This window comes from Cydia pomonella, chromosome 1, assembly GCF_033807575.1.
Source record: "Cydia pomonella isolate Wapato2018A chromosome 1, ilCydPomo1, whole genome shotgun sequence".
NCBI classification, from domain to species: domain Eukaryota; kingdom Metazoa; phylum Arthropoda; class Insecta; order Lepidoptera; family Tortricidae; genus Cydia; species Cydia pomonella.
The window spans coordinates 13079831-13101621 of NC_084703.1; the positions used below are offsets into that span (position 1 = coordinate 13079831).

At 36.1% G+C, this 21791-nt stretch overlaps 1 protein-coding gene and 1 long non-coding RNA gene across 3 annotated transcripts in view; one reads left to right on the forward strand and one right to left on the reverse strand.

The window, feature by feature from the left end:
• The window catches only part of LOC133515644 (dynein axonemal heavy chain 6), a 101559-nt gene that overhangs the window by 13994 nt on the left and 65774 nt on the right, over positions 1–21791 (forward strand). For both annotated transcript variants that reach the window (XM_061848218.1, XM_061848224.1), the window contains 23 exons: positions 831–1048; positions 1371–1554; positions 1746–2317; positions 2398–2630; positions 2732–2880; positions 3392–3520; positions 6322–6428; positions 7766–7916; positions 8188–8397; positions 10067–10279; positions 11041–11187; positions 12332–12508; positions 12829–13083; positions 13160–13306; positions 13475–13728; positions 15244–15362; positions 17911–18084; positions 18511–18670; positions 19723–19868; positions 20231–20382; positions 20507–20699; positions 20927–21066; positions 21213–21398. In XM_061848218.1, the coding sequence (XP_061704202.1) occupies positions 831–1048; positions 1371–1554; positions 1746–2317; positions 2398–2630; positions 2732–2880; positions 3392–3520; positions 6322–6428; positions 7766–7916; positions 8188–8397; positions 10067–10279; positions 11041–11187; positions 12332–12508; positions 12829–13083; positions 13160–13306; positions 13475–13728; positions 15244–15362; positions 17911–18084; positions 18511–18670; positions 19723–19868; positions 20231–20382; positions 20507–20699; positions 20927–21066; positions 21213–21398 (4416 nt within the window). The remainder of the gene's footprint in view (positions 1–830; positions 1049–1370; positions 1555–1745; positions 2318–2397; positions 2631–2731; positions 2881–3391; positions 3521–6321; positions 6429–7765; positions 7917–8187; positions 8398–10066; positions 10280–11040; positions 11188–12331; positions 12509–12828; positions 13084–13159; positions 13307–13474; positions 13729–15243; positions 15363–17910; positions 18085–18510; positions 18671–19722; positions 19869–20230; positions 20383–20506; positions 20700–20926; positions 21067–21212; positions 21399–21791) is intronic.
• LOC133515692 (uncharacterized) overlaps positions 3996–21791 on the reverse strand; it is a 41764-nt gene continuing 23968 nt past the window's right edge. The window contains exon 2 of the long non-coding RNA XR_009799061.1: positions 3996–4651. This is a non-coding gene — a long non-coding RNA (uncharacterized LOC133515692). The remainder of the gene's footprint in view (positions 4652–21791) is intronic.

A 21791-nucleotide genomic window follows, 5' to 3' on the forward strand; every position in this document is an offset into this window, starting at 1 on the left:
GACTCGTAAAAGTTACGCTGTGGTGAAAGTAAATCGGTACCAGAATAAAGTGTAACTGTAAACTCATATAAAATTCTCTCTAATCAATAGTTACTACAGTTATGCGCATTCATTATTACGCTATGGTGTTTTATTGTGGGGACATAGTACTGATGCACATGATGCCTTTGTCATGCAGAAAAAGTGCATCCGAATAATAGTCAATATTAAACAGACAAGTAGCTGCAAACCACATTTTATTAGATTATTCTGAGTTTTAACTTTTCCGTCAATTTGCATTTTAGAATCCGGTAATTTTGTTGGTAAAAATATCCACTTGTTCAAATTCAATAAAAACCCCCGCCGTAAACTTGATTTAATACTACCGGAACAAAAAGTTGATATTTTCAAAAAAGGCCCATACTACACATCCATACAAATTTACAACAATATCCCTAGTTTAATCAAATAAGAGGAACATTACCATTTATTTGAAACAAAGTTGAAGCATCATTTAATAAAAAAAGCATACTATTCAATAGCAGAATTCATAGAGAAGAGAAAAAATCGTAACTTTCAGACCCATATGGCACACTGTCACGTAATGCACATACATATATAATACTCGTACCTACTATCTCGTTAAGTATAATCTAATGTTATTAGTTTAAGCTGTTTAAAGATTGTACTATTTAATAATAATATTAAGTATTTTCAGATATTTAAGAGAGTTAGAATATCTGATATTTGCTATACCTTATTCAGGGTCCCATGTGATACCATATGATATGTATAAGAACTAAATATGTACCATGGTTCCCAAGAAATAAATACTGAATACTGTTTGACAGATGCAAAGACTCGAGTATATAAGAGGGAAACTACTAGAATTCAGAGCAGTTGTATTGGACATTTTAACCCAGGCATGTCATGCTGCTCTCTACTTGCAAGGCTTCGTATACGACGATAGGAATATACCCCCGTTCCAAATTATCAGAGGCAAACCCACGGGCGGCATGTCATACACGGAAAAAGCGAACAAAAGGAAATATTGCGAACGACTCGCTTGGTAAACAACAACTATTGTTCTCAGTTGGAACAAGTTTCCCTAGTAGGTTGAGTGCCTTTACCCTATTATAAATAAAGAGAGTAAGGGTAGTTTCGCTTGCTCTAAGTATTACATATGAAGGTGCACTTCCGCTTTTTGATTGTGGATCATATTTATTGACCGAACAGAGGTCGTTGAGGCACTTGTTCCGAAGGAGCAACTCGTACCACGTGTAACGTGATTTCCATTATCTACAGTGTAGATAATGGAAATCACGTTACACGTAGATGTAGATTCTACACACTATTTTTAAGTTACAATCGGCCTTATAAAAATGTTGCAGCTTTATAATGTTAGCTGACTATATGACTAACTACATGCTGTATCGTCTGACTAAGAGATCTAATCACATGATGGCAAGTATGCTCCGAATCCATGTTGAGTTTACACCTAGTGAAGACCGGTTAATGGGCAGCGAGGTGGATGAAGTCCTAGAGGTTATACCAAGAGTAACCAATACATGTAAGGTGTGTATATGTAAAGTACATAATCTTAACATATCCGGCTGAGCCAATTTTAAAGCGACATTGTCTTAATAGGGCTCTTATTGGTCGTGATATTTAATTACTTGTACCTATCGGAATCTATTGAGGCATCAAATTCCTTTTTTCTAATATAAGTACATACCTTTACCAACTTCGATTAAACTATGTTTTAGTGGGCGTTGTTTCAAGTGGATGCTTATATTTTGCCAAACGGCGATTTTGAGCTCAATCCAAGTGAAGATGTTGTGTTCAAACATCTTGAAAAAATTACTAACTGGTGGGATGAATGTGTTCGAACTTTTCACAATTACTTGAATGAGGAAACCTTGCAAATATTTGTCCAGCCCACAATAATGGGCAAGCAAGTAGAATGGTCAGCAGGAGTTGCGCCAAATTTGTATTTCTTAATGAACCAAGACAAGGAGATGTTGGCTGATATCGCTTTTATCCCCAATTCCATTCGATCTGCTTACGTCAACGTTGGGAAATTCCTTCAGCGAATGCTACCTTTTATGGGTAACTTCAAGGAAGCAATTGAAATGGATACAGATATAATAAAGAATGAACGAGATCTCGAAGCATTTAGAAAACTTGCTGACAGGCTTAATAAACAGATGGAGCTCATAGAAGATGTCGTCAGTTACCAACCACTGGGGTTGATATTTTTATGCTTGTCTCCATTCCAAGAGCAATTTAGGCCTCAGCCACGAAGACTTTTCGAAGTGGTCAGTGTTACAACTCCAGAGTAAGTTAAATGATTAATAATACCTAAGTACTGATACAAATTTCGATGCACAGGTAGAATATTCATTAATCTTATTACAGCATCGGTCGTGCAGCTATTGACGAAATATTAGCTGGAGCCGATAGTATTACTGAAGATATCTCAAAGGAGCCAGAGACTGCAGCTGAGCTTGTCGAGTTCAACTTCATGCTTGACACCTTGGAAGGCAGGTTGGCGTACCTAGAAGAGCGTCTGGAGTACCTCCGTGAGTTGTACGACCTCATGGGAGAGTTCAACATCCCAATCCCAGCTGATGATATGACTGAATATCTAGGTAAGAATTTCGCTATTATTCAAAGTGTGCATAACGCAGACAGTGCATATGTCTATTTGAAATCATAACTATTGAAAACGTGAATATATTATCATTTTAAGGGTTAAGTGCGACGCTCGTAACATTGCGACAAAACGTGGACCTGAAAGTAGAAGCACGAAACAAATTAGCGGGCATGTTCGCCAGCCAGATCGGGAAGGATATAATGGAACTCATGCTAGATGTGAACAAACTTAGAGATGAAGTCGCGGTAATAACTATGTTATTATAATTCAAACAAAGATTACAACGGTTTAAAGTTTATCTGTTTAATGTTCGATGTTACTTGTTGGTATTCAAAAACAGCTAATATTAGAGAAGAATAAGCTTTATTAAAAAAACACTTAATTTAAACTTAGCTAATAACCCTGACATAGTGACATGAAGCTGAAATGGTCTCCACTCAGCTTCATGTCAAGGAACCTTAGACCCTTCCGAGAGAGCGCAACTACCTACAAGATATACAAATAAAATATAATTAGATATTCTCTGTTCCGGAATCATTCTTCCCGGCATTTGCATCTCTTTTATCAATATGTCAAACGAAAGTAACACAGCGACACAAAACAATATATAATAAACCACGGAATCAAGTAAGAACGGAAGTACAACATTCCTTTAAATCACATTCACGCTGACAAAGTTGCAAGGAGAGTATGTTCTACCCATAATTTTCGGTTTTACATACCTATAAAGACATCTAATTCATATATTTTTTATAGCAACCGTGGTTATACGACATTAATTCTGACATGGAGAAAGTAATGGAAGTACTCGATGACCTCACCGAAAAACTAGCTGCCTGTACTGCAAGAGACAAACAAATTCGAGAGTGGCAAAAAATTTTCAAGGTAAGGTTTTAAACAGGTACCTATACTAGAGATAAACAATTTAGATGCTATTATAGTATTTTATGCAACAGTTGTATAAGAAGGGTCAAAAAAGGCGAGTGGCGTGAGTTACAATGTGAGCCGGAGCCGAAGGCGTAGGCTAACATTGTAAAGGAATACGCCACGAGCATTTTTTGACCTACTTATACAACGTTGCATACAATATTTTTCCTACGAGTCAACAAAAATAAATCTTAATTTAGGTAAACAAAGCAAAAGTATATAGCCAAGACGCGCGAGCATACCTTGTTACGCGCCCAGCCCGCCCCGCCGCGGCCGGCCGGTCAGCGACATCTCGTAACTCATGAGGCCCTGGTACTTGCTAAATTAAATTTTTGGACAGTTTTTTCCCAATTTTGGCCACCGTAGCCTATGGAGACTAACAAGCAACGCTAAGCGGTCTTCGTAGTCTATGGGTGTTGCTATATTACGGGTGTCACATGCGTGTTTCTGACTTATGAAGTAATTATTTTTACTATGCAACCAAATGAATATTTTGTAAGTTGGCAGCAATGCACTTAGTTTAAAACTGTATTCGTTTTGGTTTTGTTAGGTTGGTAGCCATTAATCGCAGTAACGTTATAGCGATTAAAAGCACAAGAGCTTTTATGAGGAATAGACAATATAGACTTTTCTTGAAACCTTTTCTGTATGTTCTTATATTCGTGTTAATGAATGCATAAATGACAGATAACAGTAGAGGAGTAGGAAAAAGAGTTATTATACCTAGAGAGGCAAAGTCTAAGATACTTACGTAAAATCGGAGATTAGCGTACCTCAAGTTTGACAGCCAAAACCGATGGCTCTGTACTGACTCACATGTTTTGTGGTCACTGAATTGGCAACATATCAAAATTTGTAAAGTGGACTAAATCGAAAAACTATTTCAGTAAATATGCTTCCTACTGTAATAAGTAAGTTTTTTCCGATAAATTTCTTACAAAATCGCAAAAAAGTGTAAACGGGAAGCCTCGTCTGGTTGTCATTGAATCATTTGTCACGTTTCTGTGTTGTAGGTTTCTTCGTGGGCTCTTTATTTCAATAATATATTCTCTTTTTAGGGTTCCGTAGCCAATTGGCAAAAAACGGAACCTTATAGATTCTTCATGTCCGTCTGTCTGTCCGATTATGTCACAGCCACAATAAATTTTGGGGGTTCTCCATACTTAGAACTGAAACTCAAAAAATTTTTTTTCATCAAACCCATACGTGTGGGGTATCTATGGATAGGTCTTCAAAAATGATAGTTAGGTTTCTAATATCATTTTTTTCTAAACTGAATAGTTTGCGCGAGAGACACTTCCAAAGTGGTAAAATGTGTGTCCCCCCCCCCCCCCCGTAACTTCTAAAATAACAGAATGAAAAATCTAAAAAAAAATATATGATATACATTGTCATGCAAACTTCCACCGAAAATTAGTTTGAACGAGATCTAGTAAGTAGTTTTTTTTTAATAAGTCTTAAATTAAAAAAAAAAAAAAATTTTTTTCATCTAACCCATACGTGTGGGGTATCTATGGATAGGTCTTCAAAAATGATATTTAGGTTCCTAATATCATTTTTTTCTAAACTGAATAGTTTGCGCGAGAGACACTTCCAAAGTAAATAAAAGTGTCCCCCCCCCCCCTGTAACTTCTAAAATAACAGAATGAAAAATCTAAAAAATATATATGATATACATTTCCATGCAAACTTCCACCGAAAATTGGTGCGAACGAGATCTAAAAAGTAGTTTTTTTAATTGGTCATAAAATAATTAAAAAAAAAATTTTTTCATCAAACCCATACGTGTGGGCTATCTACGGATAGGTCTTCAAAAATGATGTTGAGGTTTCTAATATCATTTTTTTCTAAACTGAATAGTTTGCGCGAGAGACACTTCCAAATTGGTAAAATGTGTGTCCAAAGTGGTAAAATGTTGAACAAGATCTAGTAAGTAATTTTTTTTTAATACGTCATAAATGGTACGGAACCCTTCATGCGCGAGTCCGACTCGCACTTGGCCGCTTTTTTAGTTGTTGTTAATGAAATATTTTTTTATATTATATTCTTTTAGCTTTTCAGCCGTAGTAATGGCGTCATACTACACGTACGACCCTCTGGAATTCGCTACTTTTAGATTTGATATTTTTAAATGAAAAGTGCATTGTACATCTTCGAATTTAATTTTCTTTTGATACATAATACATATATACGTCCCACTGCTGGACACAGGCCTCCTCTCATGTGCGAGAGGGCTCGGGCTATAGTCCCCACGCTTGCCCAATGCGGATTGAGGACTTCACATACACCTTTGAATTTCTTCGCAGATGTATGCAGGTTTCCTCATACATAACACTTGAAAAAATTGAATGTTGTCAATATTGGCAATTGTCTAACGTTAACTGTCATAACTTCTGCCACGGTTAAAACTGTCAGAGTTACCGTATAGGGACCGTGCGCGTTGGAGGGTCTGCCATCTTGTGGCCTGAATCGGAACCATATACATGTACATTTACACGTCACGTGTTTTCTTGTGCATAGTAGATTCTGCCATCTTGTGGGCTACATCGGCACAATAAACATCAGATTTTACTCCTCGCGCCAAAAATCTGACGGCTCCTGTGCTGCCTCCTACAGTTCATGCACGCTCCCTATAATGTACGGAGCCGAAAAGCGAGCGCTATCTCGCTTAGCCGTCATATTCGAAGAACAAAATTGTCTTAGTTGATGCTATCCAACTAAGTAAACAGCAATAGAGAACCGAACCTTATATTTTCCAGATTCCGCCAGCAAGGATGGAGCAACTCGATGAAGCTATAAATGATGTCAAACTCAGACAGTTATTATGGAAATCCTCTAAGGAATGGAACGAATGTTTCACACAATTGTGCGTTCTTTTTATCATCTATTACCTAAGTATATTTCTTATAGGGATGTTAAGGATTACCACAATCGGAATAGAATAAACCTCGAAATCTCTGGAACAGTCCTGAAATTTGGTATGTATGTAAATGAAGGGCCCCCTTTTAATGTCCACACCATTTGACATATGAGGACCTCCAGGAATTGCAGCCGTCTTGGAAAATGCGTACCATCCTGGAGAAATTCGCGTTTTTAAATCCGGCCAGTATCCTAAGCTACAGGGTGTACTGAATCATCAGTATTTCAACCCATAAATAACCCCACTTTCTGGTGAAATTGCAGTCAAGTAAAATTTTAATATTAGTACAAATGTAAACACAAAAGTGGAATTAATCTTCCTCCGAGTTTCCTATAAAAGAATGTCCCCTGGAAGTGTATAAGCGCTAAACCTAGATTCAGCAAGTATTTTCTATAGCAAGATGTATTCTATTCGCAAAGATATCTGTAACTTTTTGTCTAGAATTTAATAAGCTTTAATGTCTTAAACCATATTGTCCTAGATAAGGTAAGATTTAGAGTAAAACGCGAATTTCTCCAGGACGGTACACATTTTCCAAGATGGCTGCGATTCCTGGAGGTCCTCAAATGTCAAATGACATGGGCATGAATAAGGAGCCGTTAATTAACATACCAAATTTCAGGACTGTCCAAGAGATGTCGAGGTCCTCTATTACCAACGTGTCAACCAGACATTTCACCCAGTTGGACGGTAAGTATTTTTTTTTCCCAAGCGTTAATCTGGTTTGTCGGTTAGTAGTAGGCTTTCCTGACCCACACCCTGGTTGTAAGGTTGGTACTTTTTTTCTTAACTAACCACCAAGCTGGCAACTAGGTGGTCAGTTAGTATTTTTTTCCTAATTAGTTAATTTTTCGCAGCAGACCAACCAGGCATGCCGATCAGGTGGTCAGTTAGAACATTTTTCGCAGCAGACCAACCAGGCATACCGATCAGGTGGTCAGTTAGTGGTGGTAAATAAATTGGCTAATTAGGAAAAAAATACTATCTGACCACCTAGTTGCCAGCTTGGTGGTTAGTTAAGAAAAATAAAGTACCAACCTTAGAACCAGGGTGTGGCTCAGGAAAGCCTACTACTAACCGACAAACCAGATTAACGCTTGGGAAAAAAAATACTTACCGTCCAACTGGGTGAAATGTCTGGTTGACACGTTGGTAATAGAGGGTCGAGGTTTGTTCTTTTCCGATTGTGCTAGATCTCAATTCTCATATATATAAATTCCTACATCGCTCTTTCACATCTGATGGAATGTTAATCATATTGCGTATTACTTGTTTGATTATAGGTATGAACAGCCGTTTAACACGATCAACATCGACGATGTGCAAAATACAACAATCAACTATGGAAAAATTTTCAATCAACTGGATAAGGGCTTACCTCCTAATAAAATTCTTCCGACTTGTAAAGCGAGAATAGATATAATAAAGGAAAAGGTTAACTTACAAAAACATAATTTATTGAAAAGATACTGTTAGGTTTTATGTGCCTCGGCTTACAAAGTTCACAACTGCGTTCTGAACTTAATATACGGGTATATTTTCGTACTTTCACTTCCACCTTTAAAAAAGAGGGCGACTAGACGAATACCGTAGATGATTAAAGTTATGAAACAAACAACTGCTTTTTCATTCTGTACATAACCTACTATGTACGTACCTATGTACTTTTGAATACAGAAACCAATTTTAACACTTATCGTTTTAGCTGCCAGTGATGACTTACCTTCGCAACCCTGCGCTTAAACCACGCCATTGGGTCAAAATTGAGGAGATATTGAAAATTCGGATCACTCCAGATATTGTTATTACGTTAAGTATACTAGAAGAATGGAAAGCATTCCAGTACCCCGAGGAACTCATGGAGGTGGCTGGCCAGGCTAGCTCGGAGGCCGGGCTTGAAGCTTTACTTAAGAAGGTAGGTACTCTGTTAGATAATGCCGAGTTTATTGGTAACTTAACTGTTGCCCACGACTTCGTCCGCGTGGATTTATCCCGAAATACACTTTGAACCCCTTTTTAACCCTATTAGGGGCTGAAATTTCAGAAGCACTAAATTAATTTTTTGTACTTTCTAATATTTTCTCTTCTTACTAATTTCAGGTCCCTACTCAAATCGTTTCCGTCACAAACTTTCGGCCCCTTTTTAACCCTACTAGGGGAAGAATTTTCATAAACGCTGAAATTACTTTTTTCGTATTTAATGAAAATGTCTTATTACGAAGTTTCAAGTTCTAACTTGATATAAAACTTGATGCTTATACAAACTTTAATCCCCTTTTTAACCTCCTTAGGGGATGAATTTCCAAAAACACTGAAATTATTTTTATTATTTTTAAATATATTTTAATATAATACACTTTCATAAAAATTCAAATTCCTAGCTTAAAATAAAACTTTGTCCTCACACAAAAATTCATCCCCTTTCGGATTAGACATCAGTGTTGGCCGAAACGTTGATGCAATTGACCATTAACCTGTAACCATTACAAATTGAACCGTAAACTGTAACCGTCCGTTACAGTTTACGGTTCACGGTTCAATTTGTAATGGTTAATGGTCAATTGCAATTAACGTTCGGCCAACACTGGTAGACAATTAATTCACATTAACCAATAATGGTATTGTACATAAGACCATTGTCCCGTACCACCCAGCGACCAACAGCAAGCAGAACGCTTTGTACAAAAAATATGTAATAAAAAAGGAACAATTTCCAAAAACACTGAAATTACTTTCCTTCTATCTTAATAATAATAATAAAAAAATTCATTTCCAACTTTCGCTCATATCACACTCAAATATTTACATTATAAAATTGGACGCACATAATTTAAAATTATTAATAAAATTAAATTAAAAGAATAATAAATTAATAGATAATTAAAATAAACAATAAAAATAAAAACAGGTCTCATTAAATGTCATTTATCATAACTTACTAATTAAGTATGCGACTTTAAGTAATACCTTTTCACGAAGTTTCAAGTTCCTAGCTTAAAATAAAACTTAAATTCCATACAAAAGTTAAACCCTTTTTTTTGACCCCCTCAGGGATTGAATTTATCAAAATCGCTTCTTACCTTTTGATCAAATTTCAATTTTCTAGCTTTCGCAGTTTCGGCTATGCCTTGATGGACTGACTGATTCATGTCAGGACACACGCATTCATATAGTTTATGATAATTAATGATTTCTATTAGTAGCAATTTATAAATAAGTACTTTTGCAGCTATAGGAGGGAATAACCGTCCTTTATTTTTAGCCTTTCTTTGAATGACACTTTGATGAACGTTTTACTAAATAAGCCCTAGAGCATACTATACCCTTGTTGGGGAAACGACAATACTTCTCCATACATATTATCGCAAATTAGGATCCGAAGGGACATTAGTCATATTTAAGATTGAAGTGCTGGCGTAATAAGAAATATGTACCTGATGATGGTGGTCCTACAAAAAAGTCCTATAAATAGTTTTGTGGGACGTTGTATTTAATATTAAGACAGTATCCACTGTATTTTATTAAAATAATAAAATAAAGCAAATTTTAATTGTGTTTTATCTTATTCTGTGATTTAATTATAGGTGGAAGACATATGGCAATGCCTGGAACTGCCTGTGCTGCTACACAAGGATGCACGCGACGTATTCGTTCTCGGCGGTTTAGAGGAAATCCAAGCTGCTGTGGACGAGAGTAACATCCACGTCAGTACTATCCTGAGTTCAAGGAGTTGTGGTCCTATAAAAAGTAGAGTCGAAGAATGGGCCAAGAATTTGGAATTATTCGCGAAAACATTGGTAAGTCCCGGCGTTTTATTCTGAATAATAAAAATAAAAACCGGTCAAGGGTGAGTTTTGAAATTTTGCCCCTCTTCATATTGGGCATTTACCATAGTTATTAATAATAAAATAATACTTTTAATGTGTCTGGGTTGGCGTTGTTCATCAAAATTTCGGTGTGGTCAGTCGTTAACTGTGGTAATAAAGGAAGGTCGGTAGTTAACCCTTTGTATTTTTTCCTAACCAGAATTATTACAGCTACCTATTGAGTGCCGAGATTTGAAGTAGGACCTTCTGTGTTTTGTGTCGATTTATGGGCTAAAGGTGGAACCACTATCTAGTTATGTTTTACATTGATTAAATACAGCGTGTATTTTTAATACGACCACATAATCAAATGGTAGTTCGTTTAGGCTGTAATGAACACACTTTCATACGTTTTATAAAAAAATGACGATTTTTATTTTTCCATATAAAATAATTCAGCAAGCAACTATATTGTTGTTGTATTCACTATACTGTTTTAACTCAAAACGTCGCACTCAATGACGTGACGACGTCACAACTGTCACAAGTGACCGTGATGATGTACGAAATACATTGCCGCTCGAAAAAATTCAAAAAATAATTATGCTCTGGTGGTTAAACCTAAATTTAGAAAAACATTCAGAATTGTTTTATAGCACTTAAACCTGCGTCTAGTTTAGGTTTGTGGTTATATCAAAAATAGATACTGTATATTGTTCGCACTAACTTATAATTCGAATTTACGTTAATAGGAAGAATGGTTCGCATGCCAACAAACATGGATTTATTTGGAGGTAATCTTCTCCGCCCCCGATATACAAAGACAACTTCCCAATGAAACGAGACTGTTCACTATTGTCGACAAATCCTGGAAAGACATTATGCGTAAAACTGCCAAGGTAAGCTAAATTGATGATAGGTAATCTAGAAGCGAATAACAGTATTGCTAATAAGCAATAAATTAAATATCCGTTTATTTTAGGCTCATAAAGAAAAATGTTAGTTACAATTCCTTAGACTATGTTAGCACCTACTCGTATACAAAAAATTTTAGGCTCATAAAGAAAAATGTTAGTTACAATTCCTTAGACTATGTTAGCACCTACTCGTATACAAAAATAATTAAAAATTAGAATAAACAACAACACAATAATGTTGCACAGTTAGTAAGGTATACCCGGTTAAGATCGGATGGAGGTTAAGGTCACAATTGCCACCAAAATAGCGGTTATTTTACATCACAAGCAATGTGTGACGCCATTTCATCCCGCCCCTCTTGCCATATTGTACCTAGTAACCGCTCAGTCTTGTCAGTCGTGTGTAACAAACGTTTAAAAAAAAAGTGTGATAAAGTTTATTTTCTTCTTTGTTAGCTTCTAATTTGAATTAAATATTCGGAGGTAGAAGTTGGTGAGAAATAAGTAATAATTTTTTTTGTGATGCCCTTCCATCTCAACGAAAAATAGTTCGGTCTTACCTGGGTATACCTTATCACAAAGTATTCGGTAGAGTTGTTCAAAATTATTTAGCCTATATTATTGTTAAAAGTTATAAGAACATGTGTTTTTGAACACTTCGCCTGCTCTAGCTGCTTTTACTGCGGTAAAACTCCTAGTTTATTACAAGATTTTATTTATTTTCAACTATCCCGTTGTTTGTCTGTCTGTGATCAAATCTTGTATTAATATTTGACCCGCTTCGCGGTTTCCGCTGAAGCTGAAGATTTACAACGGTACATATGTAAATAAGATGACATGCAATATAATGACAGGGCGACAGGAAGTAGCCTTAGGAACTCTGTGATTAAACTACCTAACGTAATTGTGTTTGGGTTTTTTTAATTGTCTCCACGAGTACTTGTTGCCTGTCTAAAGGAAAATACAGTTAACAATAAAAGCTTGTATCAATTCAAAAATAACATAAAAAACTCATTTGTCGTTAGTTTTGACTACTGAACACATTGTACATAGGTTAAAATTAAATATCTTTTAGACATAAATCCTCATTAAATGTGATTCGCAATAATCTGTTAAGTTTGCGTAGGTCCCATTGGCTATGCCAGCTGCTACTCAACCGAAACTCTACGAGGAGTTTGTGCGAAACAATGAAATGCTGGACCAGATCATGAAGTGCCTGGAGGCGTATTTGGAAACCAAACGTGTTGCGTTCCCTAGATTTTTCTTCTTGTCCAACGATGAGTTGTTGGAAATTCTGGCACAGGTTAAAGAAATACAACTATCCTTTTTTACTAGGAGGATTATAGATATATCATGACTTTTATGATTAAAAGACTATGCAATAGGACCTTAAAAGCTCCAGTTAACCCAATATAACACAATTATCAATAATCTACTTACCTACGTTTAGTATAAGATCTCATAAGTATTACGACAATTTCATCCTACATTGACAAGATGTCCATCACTCAATGATAGTTGTTATTTGAATACGTACCTCGTACCTCGGGTACCTTGATAGGTTTGGTAAATCGATCCATCATAACTTAATCATAAAACTTTGTATATACATTTATCTTTCAGACGCGTAATCCACATGCAGTGCAGCCACACTTACGCAAATGCTTCGACGCGATGGCTAAGCTCGAGTTCTTAGTGAAACTCCCAGAGAGTGAGATGGAAATAACAGAAGACGGTACTCTTGTAGAGAGGGAGATGTCGTTTCAAACTCGAGACATGTTGCAAGCGAAACTCGCAAAGACAGCCAAACCAGAAGACCTCACCACGGACATTATTGCGATGCTGTCACCAGAAGGAGAGAGGGTTAACTTGGGCAAGGTAATCAGTCGTTACAATCGTCGTCAATTTATCTCTTAGAATTATAAAGATAACTATTCATAACTTGTAAATGTAGGGCTTAAAGGCGCGAGGAAACGTTGAAGACTGGCTGGGTAAAGTCGAGGAAGCCATGTTCGCATCCGTGAAGCGAGCGATGAAGTTCGCCCTGAAAGATTTCCAGATGCGCCCTCGTACTGAGTGGGTGGAGTTACATCCCAATCAAGTAAGTAATTAATGATAAATGAAAATATTACTTGTCACCAAGTCACCACATCGTACGATACTGTAAATGTTGTGTTGTATTGACTTGTGAAAGAGCCCTAACTTACAGAATACATTTTTAGATATTGAATGTTGTTTAGGGTCTAAGAATATATTATGCATTCTACAGGTAGTACTAACAGTGTCTCAGATAATGTGGGCCCAAGGTGTCCACACACTATTCGATCTGGACATCCCGCTGCGCATCGACACCGCGCTACTCGGCTACGAGAAGAAATGCATAGCAGACTTGAACGATTTGGCGGCTATCACTCGCAAAGACATCTCATCATTGTTTAGGAAAGTACTCTGTGCGCTGATCACTGTCGATGTCCACGCTAGGGACACGATATCACATATGGTGGAAAAACATGTACAGAAAGCGTTAGTATTACAACTAATTTTATTTATTATTTCAAATAACATGACAACAATTAATTAACCATGGATGTAGTAGGTAATTAATCAACAATAAGAATAATAATTATTTATTGCCACACACATACAAGAATACAAAGACGATAAAAGAAAAACAAACAAGTAGACATGTTGAATAGGAGAGCAGCAACAATTAAATTAACATAATTTCTTAAGTCTGTCCAAATTATGTTAACAATAGTGTGACAAAAGGGATGGACTCAGCATTTGCTGTGTTACAGACTTACTGTCACAGCGCTGGTTTTCAGTTCAATGAGTAGGTACCTACACCTACTCGGTGACAACAAGAAGAGTGGAAGTACGTTTGCTATTCTTAATGAAATTTTTGCACCTCGTTTCCTTCAATTTGGATCTAATTTCGTAAAAAACATGGTAGTCTTTTAGTATTTTCAAAGACAAGTGCACATACCGGGTGGGCCCTGTAACAGGAGCAATAAATGCAGTTTGTTTGCTCCTCAAACCGACCAACATTTGTTCACGACTTTAAAAATCTAGTTGTGATATCTCGAATATTTACGAAACCATCTACAGAAGACTGAGGGTTTTAAGGGGAAAGAGGAGCGATGTGTAGCCGTAAACATAATTTTCGACGATAATATGAGCGATCAAAGTTAAATGGTTACAACCATAACCATACCCAGTCTCCCCCTACACTATAAATTTCACTCTAAATCGCAATGTTTTGCAAATTGTGTTATGTTTAAAGCGTACAAACAACACAACTACAAGCAACGTCAAAGACAATGATGATAACGTATATTGAAGATATTATTAATTTGTATGAAAAAAAGTTGTTACTCAAAAGTGTTTAGTTTAGTTTAGTTTATTTATTAACCATAATGTAACATGATCATTACATGGTAAGTCAGTATTTCACAATATTCTACACTATGAATTTACTATACGAAGTAAATACGATTAATAATATTAAAAATCTATTTACAATTTGCTTCAATTAAAATATTTTGTAATGATAAATATTCAGTAATCGAATAGAAGGCATGGTTTTGAAAAAAAGTCTTGACCGTGTTTTTGAATACATTATAAGGTAAATCTGTGACATTTGTGGGCAGTTTATTAAATAGCTTTATTTTTATGAAAATTCCCTGTTTTTGACACTTTTTTAATCTAAGTGATGGAAGTATTAGTTTACTACTGTTCCTTGTATTATAATTGTGACAAGGTTTAAGGGTACAATACATAGTCTCAAACACAACTTGTCAGTAAGAAAAAACAAAGAAAACTATACTGATCCCTTTCTTTAAGTTGCTAATAGGTACTAGCGTAAGACAAAGTCAGTATGATTCTTCTCTCTGTCTATGTTTGAAATGAGACAGTCCTGTGCCAAAGTATATGTTTTACTCGTAATTATTTAGGTACTCGTGTTACCGGACCCAGCCGGAATTTATTCAACCATGTATTTTGTTTTATTGACTTAACCCAAATGTAATAAAATTTCAGAACCGACTTCGAATGGCTGAAAATGATTCGTTACTATTGGGAAGAGGATATAGACAACTGTGTGGCTCGCATGTCAAGCGCTATGTATATCTACGGCCACGAATATTTGGGCGCTGGAGGTAAGTCCACTAACTACTAACCGATTATACAGTTCAATCATGTCATGATTAGTAATTATCATGATTACATTCTTAAATATACTATAAGTATTTTCCCAACATATAGTCTTAATAAGTAAATAAGGTCTTACGAAAGTGAAAAATCAACCCACTTAGATTTAATTCGCGATACAATTCGTTCACGGCGATAACTGTGATGTGGGTTTTATTCAGAAAACTTGTGTAAGTACATAATTTAAGAGTTCTCTTTAAAGCGCTTTATTAAAAAGGGCTCTATAAGGACTCAAGTTTCGGCTAAAGCAGAGGACTCAAAGGACTACCGACCGAACCGACACTATTAGCTCCTAGACACCTTGTCACTTTCGTTTTACAATTTTAGCGCTTCTCATTTTTTTGGCGATCCTGCGAACCCTGTGTGTATTTTTTATTTATTTATGCGTTTGGGACGATACCTGATGGGCTTATCTTTCGACACACACTTCGAAGCGCCCTCGCCAGCCCCTAGAGCATACTTTAATTAACTAACCTATGATCAAAAATGGATGGCAAAGTCGACTTTGCCGGTTAAAAAATAAGTTGCAAGGTGCTTAGTATATGGCCAGTCACAAAATGATATTGTGAACCAAGAGATGCAATGCACTCATTTCTATCGAGGTAGTTTGGCTCTCGAACGCAGTGAGAGCGCCAATAATCCGAGACTGAAATGGTGCCTTTCACCCGATTTAAACAGTCTACTTTTCATTACGAATACGAGGCAAGTAAAACACACGTGTGTTAAAAAACATGATTAAGTAGATATAAACATAATAGTATTTCTTGCTTTAACAATTAAGTTAAAAGTATCGTGAATGTACTGCAAATCCATTTAATATCAAATTTTAATTGCTTATGGTAATTAAAGAAAAAAAAGAAACGTAATCGGAAAATAAAATGCTCTAGTGTAGAAACGTATCATTTTCTGCAAACTTTTTAGAACAACAACGACAAAGTTTCAGAGCATGAGAAGAACTGAGAGAAAAACTTAAAAACATTGCACTCTTGATTTCGCTACAGCAAAATGGTGCATACAAATACCATCATTTGCAGAGTTACAAACTTAAAAAAAAGACATCTTCTTCATATCAAATGAAGGCATAAATCCATTAAACAGCTAAACAGATGATCAATACTCGGAATAATAAACAGATGATAAATAGTGTACTCGGATGCCTCTTATTCCTATATACATTAAGGACCTTCCTAAAATACTTGAGCATACTAGTATCTTACTTGCAGACGATATCTCCATTGTTTTTCCATACACTCCACATGAAAATAACACAAAACAAGTTACACGACTCCAAACAAGACCTTCTCTAATGAGCATCTACTTAGTTCTAAAGAACAGTTGCCCGCCGCCGCCCGAATTATCATTTAGAACTAAAGCAACTTAGTTCGACGCACATTACAGAAGGTCTTGTTTGGACTCAAGTAACTTGTGAAATATTTTAACTAGGTCTATCGTTTTGATGTCAATTTTTAGCTGATATCCTGTACTATTATTTAAAAATAAAAAAAGTACAGGTCAACGACCTTGCTTTCGAAAAAAAAAGATGAAATGTAAAAAAAAGTAAATTTTTGAAGACTATTTTTATCTTTGTTATTAATTCTCTAGTAATTGTGGAAAATTCTCTGTAACATTTATGCTTGAAATTTAAACCCAAATCCATAAGATATCGAATGATTATTATTTTTTAAATGTGCGATAGGTAAATGGACAGATAATGATACATTGACCAAGTGCGGTCGTGTTTGGCGCCTTAAAACTTTGAGGGGTGCATTTTTAAAATGGTTGAGAAAAACATAGGTATGGGGGGTGATTTGTCGATATAATTCATCGTACTATACGTGGTTAACGGCTCCACTATACGTGCACAAACACATTGTATAATGTGCATTAAGATTTACAATAAACTTCCAATAGATGATAGAATGAAAAAATAGACAATATATTCAACAAAAAACTTACAAATTATTTAATAGATAATAGTTTTTATAACTTGCAAGAGTTTTTTGAAAGTATAAGTAAAATTACTATATTTATATTTAGATTAAGAATATGTTAAGTATTATTATTAGCTAGTTAATGAATAATTGTAATTTGCAGTGCCCTTACATGGTTCATAGCTGTCCGATATCCAAATGTACATGTAATGTACCTATGAAAGCAATAAGTGATTACTGATTACTGAATACTTATTATTAAAATGTTGGTACCGCGACTATTGAGCTGTCTTAAATAGGTTGGCATATTATCGAAAAAAATACAGTTCAATTTTTGAATTAAAAAAAAAAAAAAAACGCGGCACAGCAAATCTTTTCAATTGTTTTCTTCTTCAATCGTGTCGAAGTTCTCCTAATCAGTTCAATTGTTTTAATGTTTTGATGGATTTAGTTGTTTTTTCAAAATAAAAATGAAACGACTCTCAAGGGCGTCCGTTTAAAATTAATACTCAGGCAGCAAGTAGCAACTTCCGAACCTCGACAATAGTGTGCTATATCACTACAGGTGTACTGGTAATAACACCCCTGACGGACCGCTGTTACTTGTGCCTCATGGGTGCCCTGCAGCTGGACCTGGGCGGCGCCCCTGCCGGCCCCGCCGGTACCGGAAAGACGGAGACTACGAAGGATTTAGCCAAGGCTCTCGCTATTCAGTGTGTCGTGTTCAATTGTTCTGAAGGCAAGTGAACAGAGTAAAATTACCTGGCTGCTGTACCGCACCTATTACTAAAAATTTAAATTGTTAGAAAACTAGTCTCGAAACCGTAGGTAATATCGTGACATATTATTTTATAGCTTGGCCCATCAGTGATTTTAAATTTACTCTTTTGTTCATAAATTATGAAATAAATTTAAAATCACTGATGGGCCAAGCTATAAAATAATATATCACGATATTACCTACGATATTAATACAAGTGTGTTCTTTATGAATCATAAAGAACACACTTGTATTAAATACTCGTAGATATTCTATATAATTTCCTTTACGGGAATATTTTTACTTAAATTATCTAAGACACTGCCTATCTAACTGGTAGAATTTATAAATATTTGATACATGATACCTGCCTACAAATTGATAAAGAAGTTAAATTGATCATAGGTCTTGACTACAAAATGATGGGCCGTTTCTTCTCCGGATTGGCAACATCCGGCGCGTGGTGTTGCTTCGACGAGTTCAATCGAATTGATATCGAGGTGCTCTCAGTTATTGCTCAACAACTCATCACTATCAGGAATGCGAAAGTTGCAAAACAAAGCCGGTAGGTACAAAAATCTTTCCGGGTGTAAAACTCCCCAAATATAAAGCGCAGAATCGGTCCACTAATGTTTTCTTATGGGTTCTTATTGTTCTTAGTGGTGCAATCACAGTAGGTCGTATGCCAAATCAAACAATACCATTATAGGTTAAATAACCACTGTCATTCTAGGCCTTCTAGGGTCTCTATTGGTTCCCCTAATTTCTGATTTTTTTAGTCTAAAACTTTTTCTATCATAACTTTTATTAGTCATATTGTCAATAGTCATAAATATAAACAATATGATTTGCGGTTCCGATTTTTGCAGGTCATCATCATTGTTAGTCATAAAATTCGTTAATCAAATCACATAATATTGAAGACAATAAACTTACTTACCTATAATAATTGTTGTTAAATGTTTTTTTCGCAGGTTATAATGATAGGTAGTCATGTGATATTTCCCTAACGGGTTAGGTTACTTTTCTAGTAGCATTTAGGTTCTTAACCTAACCCACTTTTCTGATAGTAGTCCGGTTCTGTAAGGATCGGAGTTCTAACCTAACCTAACCGACTTTTTAGTGGTATTAAGGATTACTACTTTAAAATATATGCCTAAAAATATTTCTGTATAACTCAATAGATTGACCATTGAATGTTAGGCAGTGTCTTACGTGAGTGAATAACCCGCGAACGCGAAGAGCGCGGACGAATTCAATCCTTTGATTCCTATGGAAGTGTCCTACGTGGGCGATCTCCGAATGCCGTTGGGCCGCCGCGTCGCATCCGCGACTCATCGCTCACGTAAGCCGCTGCGTCCGTCATCAATTTTATAACTTTTATGAATATAGTGTTTCATACATATGTAGGTCTTTATTATTTGAACTATTCAGTGTTAAACTTAACAAAAATTATGACTACTTATTGGTATTGATATCCATAAATCATATGGATGTCAGTTTCTGACTTTCGAAGTTCGAAACAATAAGTTTATGAGAAACAAAGGGACCCCGCCATTCCACCGTAAACTTGAACCAAAAATATTTCACGTACTTGCGTCCGTCGCATTTTTACAGGTTTATGTTCGAAGGACGGGAGATCAAATTGGTCCGAACGTGCGCTGCTTTCATCACCATGAACCCAGGCTACGCAGGCAGGACTGAGCTGCCTGACAACCTGAAAGCTCTCTTTCGGCCAATATCGATGATGGTGCCCGATTACGGTATAAATATTTATTTTTCCAGACGCTCCTTTCCTACGAGACGCTACATCGTAGCACGTATAATAATATTTTACGAAAATATTGTCGTAGAAGCATATGGTATACATCAAGTGATCTGAAGTGTTTTATATTAACGCATTTACTGCCAGCAACCCGCCAGGCGGGCGCTCAGTCCATAGTCGCTTTTTGCTACATACGCATTTTCCCATGTCATCGGCTATGCTCGTAGCGCGTAGCACGTGCTGGCACTGATTGTGTTAAGATGAGTAAACCCTAGCCCTTAATATTTGTATAGTTTTTATATTATTTTTAAAATGTACATATAGTGTGACATATAAAGATATGTTTCTGTGTTTCTACAGCCCTTATAGCAGAGGTGATCTTGTATTCTGAGGGTTTTGAATCATCGAAAAGCCTGTCAAAAAAGATGGTACAAATGTACAAGCTGTCCAGTGAACAGCTTTCTAAGCAAGACCACTATGATTTTGGGATGCGGGCAGTCAAGAGTGTCTTGGTAAGCTTTAAAAAATAATAATAATTTATACGTAAATACTACGGGTATACAACGAGACCTCTGGACATAAGCTGAAACTCATCTAGGGTTTCATTCTCAGGAATAATTCATGTATTTTTTGTAGGTGATGGCCGGTGCTTTGAAGCGAGCCAGCCCCGACCAGCACGAGGAAATGACCTTACTATGCGCTCTGAACGACAGCAATTTGCCAAAGTTTCTAGCAGCCGACGCTATTTTATTTGCTGGCATTTTGTCGGATCTGTTCCCTGGAGTGGATTTGCCAATTCGAGATTACGGAGTTATGCAGGAGTGTATCAGTAAGTATTCCAATTTTTCCAGGTGGGTTTGTAAAGGCTATCGAACGTAAGTCGAATTTTCACAAATCGTGAAAAATAAAGTAGGAGCCGATGTTAATGCTTGGTTTACTTCCTCCCTTCACTCTATTGGGACATTTTGCAGACAACACAGTTTGGCTTGTACCATGCTTTGTGATACTAAATATTTTTTATTACCTCTGTTCAATTCTTGATTCTCGTGTTAACAGTAACATGCCTTCTGGCGAAGAAGTTACAAGTAGAAGCGTGTCAGATTCGAAAAGTAATCCAGCTGCACGAAACGATGATTGTAAGATGGGGTGTTATGCTAGTCGGCCCGACGGGCGGCGGAAAGACCGTAGTTTTACATGTGAGTACAGCTTTAACCATACGTCATGAAATTATATGCTTACAATATAGAAAAACGATTGATTTTGAGATATGGACCTCCAATTTTATTTTTGGACATTTAATTTATTACAACTAACACACTTGAAACTGTATCAATATGTTTAGATACTGGCCGACACTTACGAAGGTTTGCATGAAGCGGGCGTAAAGGGTCCGCAAAACCAGCCTGTGCACAAATACATTATGAACCCTAAGAGCTTGACTATCGGCGAGTTGTACGGCGAAGTTAATCTACAAACCCTCGAGTGGCACGATGGTATACTTCCGCTTAGCTTGAGAACTGCTGTGCAAGTATGTCATCTGCTTTTACGTATTTTATGTATTAAATACTAATATTTTATTTACGAGACTTCGAGTCCTTATATATTGTAAGATGTTCTTATACGAGTCCTTATATGTACGATAGCGGAAAAAAATCTATCATATTGTAATTTTTCTGTAAAATATTTCAAATTACATGAAATGATGAAGAACTGAATTTGTTGATAACTAATCAAAAAAGGTTATATTGATTTATTCTCAATTCTCAACTGATTATACGCTAACAGGCCTGTACATATTTCGAAATTCAATTAGAATTCATTTTTCTGGAATTTAGCGTCCGTCACTAGTAGTATTTAAGTCGAACGTGCAAATATCGTGCTAATTCATAATACCTAATATTTGTAAGAAATATCAGTTCCG